Here is a 7,259-nt window from a genome sequence, read left to right on the forward strand (position 1 = left end):
CATAAGAATGAGTAATCACATAAATTAGACATAGAAAATGAAATCATGTCTTTAATCCTGAAAGCAGTATCAGAAATTCTATGCCAAAATTTGGAGGCATATGAGGGGGGAGGTTTCCAGGGGGATGTATATTTAGCCTTATACCAGTGACTCAAAAGATTTTGATTGTTGTAAAATCTGCCAATGAAGGAACAAAAAACTCCAAATTGAAGAGCTTGAAAAGAAGGGATGCCAAGGCCACCCGCAGCTTTAGGAAGAGTAACTTTAGACCAAGAAATAAGATGCATTTTCCTTTCCTCAATGTTGCTATGAAATAAGAATCTAGAGCATAATTTATTTAAAGTAGCGCAGCAACCTTTTGGTATGATGGATCCCCTAATCCAGTAAGCTATGGTGTTGATGATAGTGAATTTTAAGAATTGCACCCTGCCTGCAAAAGAGAGAAATTTGTTTTTCCAACCAGCAAGTAGAGCATGAATTTTGCTCAGAAGAGGTTGGAAGTGAGCGGATTTGAGCCTAGTAGGAGAAATCGGGATACCTAAATAGGTAAGATAGGTATTGATGTTATGAATACCAAGCTCATCACAGATTAATTTATTGTCAGGAAAATTGTTGGAGAAGATAATGACGCTTTTGTTGGCGTTAATATGAAGTCCCAAAATATTGTAGACATCTTTGAAGATTAGCTGCATTCTCTCTTGAAGAGTCACCCACCACCAAAAGATCATCAGCATACATCAAGTGATTGATGTACATATCCTTGCAATTAATACCTTTGAAATGGTAGGGATCAGAATAGTTATTGAGGATATTGGATAAACCATCCATAACAATGCAAAAAAGGAGAGGTGATAATGGGCAGCCCTGACGAAGTCCCGAGTTGGATTTGAAGTAACCTTCAAGTGAGCCATTTAGACAAATTGAGAAATGAACATAAAAAATACAACCTTTGATCCAAGAAACAAAAGTCTGAGGAAACCCCTTCTGCAAGAGCCTAGCAATGAGAAAATCCCTAGAGACAGAGTCGAAGGCCTTTTTGATATCCAGCTTAGCACAAAACTTCTTGCGGTTCCCTTTAAAATCCCGTAAAATCTCAGATGCTAGGATAATGTTATCCGTAGAACATCTATTAGAAATGAAACCGGATTGGCTTTCATGAATAACAAAAGGGAGAACAATTTTGAGCCTATTTGCAATAATCTTGGCTATAATTTTGTAAAACACATTACAAAGAGAGATGGGCTTGAAGTCATTAATGTTAGCAGCATGAGAGCATTTGGGAATTAAGGCAATTGCCGTAGCCTTTACTCCACTAGGAAGAGCTCCAGTAGAGAAGAAATTATTAACTGCATTGAACACTTGCATACCAATGAGATGCCAAGATTTTCTATAAAAAGCATAGGTGAAACCGTTAGGACCAGGAGCAGATTTTTCATTACCTTCGAAAACCGCAGACTTGACCTCCTCAAAGGTTAAGGCACCCACCAGCATGCTATGGAAATGAGGAGGAACTAAATTTCCAGAGGGAATGTTTAAAGGCAAAACAAGGTTGGAATGGGGTATGTTAAACAAAACCTCAAAATGCTTAACAATGGCTTTAGAAATATCCCTGAAAGTAGAAAAATGACCTTTCGAAGTGGTGATTTCCTTAATGCAATTTTTGTTATTTCTGCTCCTAATTTTAGCAAAAAGAAAACCAAGGTCATCTTCCCCATGCTTGAGCCATAAGGCTTTAGCTCTCTGAGCTAACCATGAAGTCCAATTGGATTGTAAAGAAGCAAGATCATCATTAATGCTTTTCAGATTAAAATTAAGCTCCAGATCTAAAGGATTTGCTTGAACCTCTAACAAGCAAAGTTGTTGTTTACTTTTAGTTTCTAATAAAGCATTAGAAAGATAAGAAGAAGAAGCCCAGTTGCGATTTTTGAGAGTCCTCTTAAGCCTTTGAAGACTGTGATAAAAGGAAGCCATAGGACTTCTAGCAGATCTAGAAGAAAAAATAACAAGAACATCATCCCAGTAACCTTCCATGTTAATCCAGTAATTTTTGAACATGAATCTAGTAGATGGAGGCTTAACATGAGTAGATTTAAAAACTAAAGGTGAGTGGTCTGAACCAAGGGGCTGTTCCACAGTATAAAAAGCATTAGGTAAGAGATCCAGAAGAGCATTGTTTACCAAAACTCTGTCAAGTTTAATGTGGATGGGATAATCCACTTGTTGGTTGAACCAAGTATAGAAAAGACCCATAGAGGAAAGGTCTTGAACCCCACAGTTGAAAATCATGCTATTAAGTTCTCCCAATCTGCTGCTAGGGATAATAGTCCCCCCTGCTTTTTCTGATTCATATCTGCAACAGTTGAAGTCTCCCATGATAATCCAAGGATGATCCAAAGGAGGAGTGATTCTTAAAACTTGATCCCAAAGTTGTTTCCTTTCCTCCATAGAATTGGAGGCATAAATAGAGGTAAGATGAACAGGTGGAAAAGATCCCACAGAAAGAGTGCCATGAATAAATTGAGGGGAGGAGGAAATAAGATTAAATGAGAGGGCCTTGGAATCCCACTTAATCCAAATCCGTCCTAAAGCATCCCCAAAATTATTACAACTATCTTCATTCTCAAAGAGAGTATGAGAACGCAAAAACCACGGGTCATCGACAGAAGAAGAAGAAATTTTGGCTTCCAAAATACATAAGAGCTTGAGATCTTGTGATTTTATCAAAGACTTGCAGAAACTAACTTTTTCCGGGTTATTGAAACCCCTAACATTCCAACTAGCAAACGTTGGCAAAGGGATTTTAAAAGTTGTGAGCTTTGGCCTTCTTGGCCGATTTTCCCTTAGGAGGTTTGGACTTGCTGGGAGATTTCCCTTTGTCGGCTGTGGATCTAGTGTTGTGATGGTTTTGTTCAACATTGTTCAAGAGACGTTGAATAGAGGACTGGTCTTTCTCAGCGATGAAGCCGGAGTTGGTATCAGTCTCAGAAAAGGATTCCGAAGTATCATGAGATGTGTGTTCTTCAGTTTGCAAGGAAGCAAACTTGTTTAGGAGAGGAATTTTTGGGGGCTGTAAAAGTCGGGGGGAGGCTGGTAGACCAGAAGAGGAAGTTTCTTCTGTAGGAGAATTTAGATTAGGTAAAGGGGAGGCATTAGCCGAGGATGGCAAAGGGTCAGTTACAGGAGGTTGCCGAGAGGAAGAAGGCTGGTTAGCCAGCGACGTAACCAAGCAGGATGTTGGAGGGATCAGAACAGGATGGGAGGTTGGAATAGTGTGGGTGTCAACAAACTGGACGGCATCGGACTGGGTAGCCGAAGGTTGAAATGGAAGAGATGGAGTAGGTGGCAGAGCTGGGGTTGGGATAGTGATAACAGCATTGTTGATTTTTGTAGGTGGCTTTTTAGAAGGTGATCTGTGTGGTCTGGTATAGTGAGGTCTAGAGGAGCTTCGGCCTCTATTCCTAGGCGGCTGGGGAGGGAGAATCGGGTGAGGATTTGGGTTTTTGGGACATAGAGAATAAGGATGTATAATAGAGCCACAGCCTTCACACTTTTCAGGTTTCCAGTCATATATAACATTTAAAACTAAATCCTCTCCATCAATTTCAAGAGGAATTTCATCAGGTAATGCAGAATCCTTGGTAATAAGAACACATACCCGAGCATAAGTCAGTCTGGTACGATTTGCAGTAAGAGCATCAACTGAAATTGGTATACCTATATAGCTCGAGATCTTGGAAATGCCAGTGGGAGTCCAGAGCACCAGAGGGAAGTCTACGATTTTGATCCAAATCGGAATAGGCGCATCCTCATCACGCTTCGGCTTGAACCTAGGGGACCAACGCTGGAGAATGAACGGCTTTCCCAACAGAAACCACGGCCCTCCCGAAAGAACCATCTCAAGGTCTTCCACCATAGAGAACTTAAGCAAGAAAAAGCCATCGGCTAGAGATAGAAGAGTCGTAGAACCTTTTAAAGGCCATAGATTTTGCATAGCTTTGAGTAGTCGCTCGTAATAAGGTCTGGGACCTAGCGAATAGCCGATCAAAGTCGAAGTCCAGATAGTCTTCCCTTCCGAAAGATCGTCAGCTTTGAAAGAAAGCTTTTTTCCGGGAGAGTAGAAGGACATCGGAAACGGAGCCGGTGAAGAGGAAGAAGCCGAGACGTTAGCCGCATAGGATAGACCCGCAGGCGACGGGCCAAGCACAGAGGAAGATGGAAGCGGAGGAAAGTCGGAGGAAGAAGAAGCCATCCTGGAAGGGAGGAGCCCTTCCAGGCAGGGAGGCGGGAAGGAAAAACCTAGGCAGAGAAAAACCCTAACAGAGCAGATATTTTTCCCGCACCTCTAACCTCAGTGCTATATTTATTATGAACCACGAATATCTAGCAAGGTGCTCATTCCCCAATGCAAGTGTTATTTTCCAATGCAAGTGTCGGAGTATTTGCAGTTGATTACAAATGAGGCCCTTCTTAGGGAGAAGGCCTTAGTTTGATGTTACAAATGTACGTCATATAGAATGTATTACATTGTGGGAGTTACAATAATCAACATAGACATGTTTGTTTGGTTGGAAGGGCCATTGTCAGCAAGAGACAGAGGTCAGAAGGATCGTAGTCAGCAGGAGACTGGGTTCTGAAAGATAGTTGCTTGTGATGGAGGTTGGACTGACCGTAATAGGCAACAGAGGTCGGGAGGACCGTAGTCGGCAGGAGACTGGGGTCAGAAAGTCTGTTGTCCTATGATGGAGGTCGGAGTGACCGTAATAGGCGACGGAGGTCGGGAGGATCGTAGTCGGCAGGAGATTGGGGTCAGAAAGACCGTTGTCCTGTGATGGAGGTCGGAGTGACCGTAGTAGGCGACGGAGGTCGGGAGGACCATAGTCGGCAGAAGACTGGGGTCAGAAAGATTGTTATCCTGTGATGGAGGTCGGAGTGACCGTAGTAGGCGACGGAGGTCGGGAGGACCGTAGTCGGCAGGAGACTGGGTCAGAAAGACCGTTGTCCTGTGATGGAGGTCAGAGTGACCGTAGTAGGCGACGAAGGTCGGGAGGACGATAGTCGGCAGGAGACTGGGGTCAGAAAGACCGTTGTCCTGTGATGGAGGTCAGAGTGATCGTAGTAGGCGACGGAGATCGGGAGGACCATAGTCGGCAAGAGACTGGGGTCAGAAAGACCGTTGTCCTGTGATGGAGGTCGGAGTGACCGTAGTAGGCGACGGAGGTCGGGAGGACCATAGTCGGCAGGAGACTGGGGTCAGAAAGACCGTTGTCCTGTGATGGAGGTTGGAGTGACCGTAGTAGGCGACGGAGGTCGGGAGGACCGTAGTCGATAAGAGACCAGGGTCTGAAAGACCGTTGTAGTAAGGCGATAATATGGTAGAAACTCTAGGCGTCAGGTAGTCGCCCAGTAGAAATCCTGGCCTCAGGTGGTGTCCTGGTTGAGCACAGGATCTCAAGTGGCTGTTTGGCAGAGCAACGACGTAAGGCGGTAGTCCAACGGAGGTGAGGGCCTTCGGTGGTGGTCCGAAGAAGGTGAGGGACTCTGGCAAAGGTGAAGGCCTCTAGCAAAGATGAGGGCCTTTTGGCGAAGGTGAGGGCCTCTGGCAAAGGTGAGGGCCTTTGGTAAAGGTGAGGGCCTCACGTTTTGGTGAGGGCCTCTGGTAAAGGTGAGAGCTTCAGGTGTTGGTGATTGCCTTTGGCGAAGGTGAGCGCCTCAGATGAAGGCGTCAAGCCTGAACGTCGGGCCTTGAGCATAACATTGGGCCTTCAGCAGAATGTCGGGACTTGAGCAGAATGTCGGGCCTTGAGCAGAATGTCGGGTCTTCAGCAGAACGTCGGGCCTGAACATCTCCGCTGTGGTCTGACGAGGTTCCGGCGGTGGTCGAGGAGGAGCTTCTTAATGTCGGGCCTTCAGCAGAACGTCGGGCCTAAACATCGGGCCTGAACGTCGGGCCTTGAGATGGTGGTGTGGCGAAACTTCGGTGGTGGTCCGGCTAGGTTCCGACGGTGGTCCGGTGAGGCTCTGGCGGTGGTCCGGCGAGGCTCCTGCGGTGGTCGAGGAGGAGCTTCTTCCTTCTCTTCTTTCTCCTCTTCCTTCTCTTCTCCTCTTCTCTTCTTTCTTCCCTCCCCTCTTGTGAAGAATGATTGCTCTATTTATAGATTTTCTGGAGTGGCATGGCCCGTAAATAGGCGAGAGATCAGGGGTAAATGGGGAGTGGTCGGATGAACGACCGATGTTGAATCCCTTGATCATACACCGTTCTTTAGACATTTGAAGACCTTAATAATGTCGGAATTCGACGATCTTGGGTTCGTTGGATTTTTCTCGTCGAGTCGTTCGATTCGAGTATAAGCTCGTTAAAATCGGAGACCGTTTAGTATCTCAAATTGCGGTTTGAACCTTCCAACAGCGCTTCGGGTCCATGATTCGGTCCCATTTGGGCTCGGATCGAGTTGAATTTGGTGTCGTTGGGTTCGTATTTCTGAGACGCTCAGTTCGAGTATAAGTTTGCTGAAATCGGAGTCCAGATGCTCTCCGAATTAATTTTTGAAGTTTCCAATTTGATTTTGCATCAAGATTTGCGCCCGTTTAAGATAATTTTTTGACGAGATATCAGTATCTAAATTGTTCAAAAATTGAAAGAGCTCGTTCAAAGAAACTAGAACCTTGTTCAACCAACGGTTCAAATCGGTTCTATTTGATTTATTTGTAGGTGATTTTTGAAATGGATTTGATCATTCATATGACTGGATCACGATTAAGCCGATGGAATTGACCAATCCAATTTTTAAACTTATAGTTTGGAGCTTGAGATATACAAGCGCATTTTTATAATTATTTTTTTTGATATAATTTTTTGAACTTAAAAATATATAATTTTTTAAATCAAATAAAAATGTTAACTAATCAACATAAAGTCATATTTTGTAACTGTCCAATCAAACTTATACCTTCAAAGAAATAAAATTAGTTTATTTCTCAGAGCAAATTTATGCTTTGTAGGTAGCAGTTTTCTTGAAATTTTTTTATAATTTTTTTTTTAAGTAACAAAAAAAAAAAAGTGGCCAAACAGTCTCAAACGAAGCCTTAGAAGATAAAAAATTTGATTAGAAGAAGCAATTTTAATCATTTTTATTAAAAGAAACAACTATAAACAATGATAAATGCAAGGCTTAAAAAAAAATTAGCATAAAATAGAATTAATTAAAAATAATAGGAAAATATTAATTTTTTAGTTTATATATTATTAAAGTTGTTTTTTT

The 7,259-nt window shown here is 43.1% G+C and overlaps 1 protein-coding gene across 1 annotated transcript; it reads right to left on the reverse strand.

The window, feature by feature from the left end:
• Positions 1 to 2,800: 2,800 nt before the first annotated feature.
• On the reverse strand, positions 2,801 to 4,249 carry LOC110106088 (putative uncharacterized protein DDB_G0290521). The gene has a single exon (XM_020835838.1). The coding sequence runs from the start codon at positions 4,247 to 4,249 to the stop codon at positions 2,801 to 2,803; it is 1,449 nt and encodes a 482-aa protein (XP_020691497.1).
• Between the last annotated feature and the right edge of the window lie 3,010 nt (positions 4,250 to 7,259).

This window comes from Dendrobium catenatum, unplaced genomic scaffold (genome assembly GCF_001605985.2).
Source record: "Dendrobium catenatum unplaced genomic scaffold, ASM160598v2 fragScaff_scaffold_1163, whole genome shotgun sequence".
In the NCBI taxonomy this organism is placed as follows: domain Eukaryota; kingdom Viridiplantae; phylum Streptophyta; class Magnoliopsida; order Asparagales; family Orchidaceae; genus Dendrobium; species Dendrobium catenatum.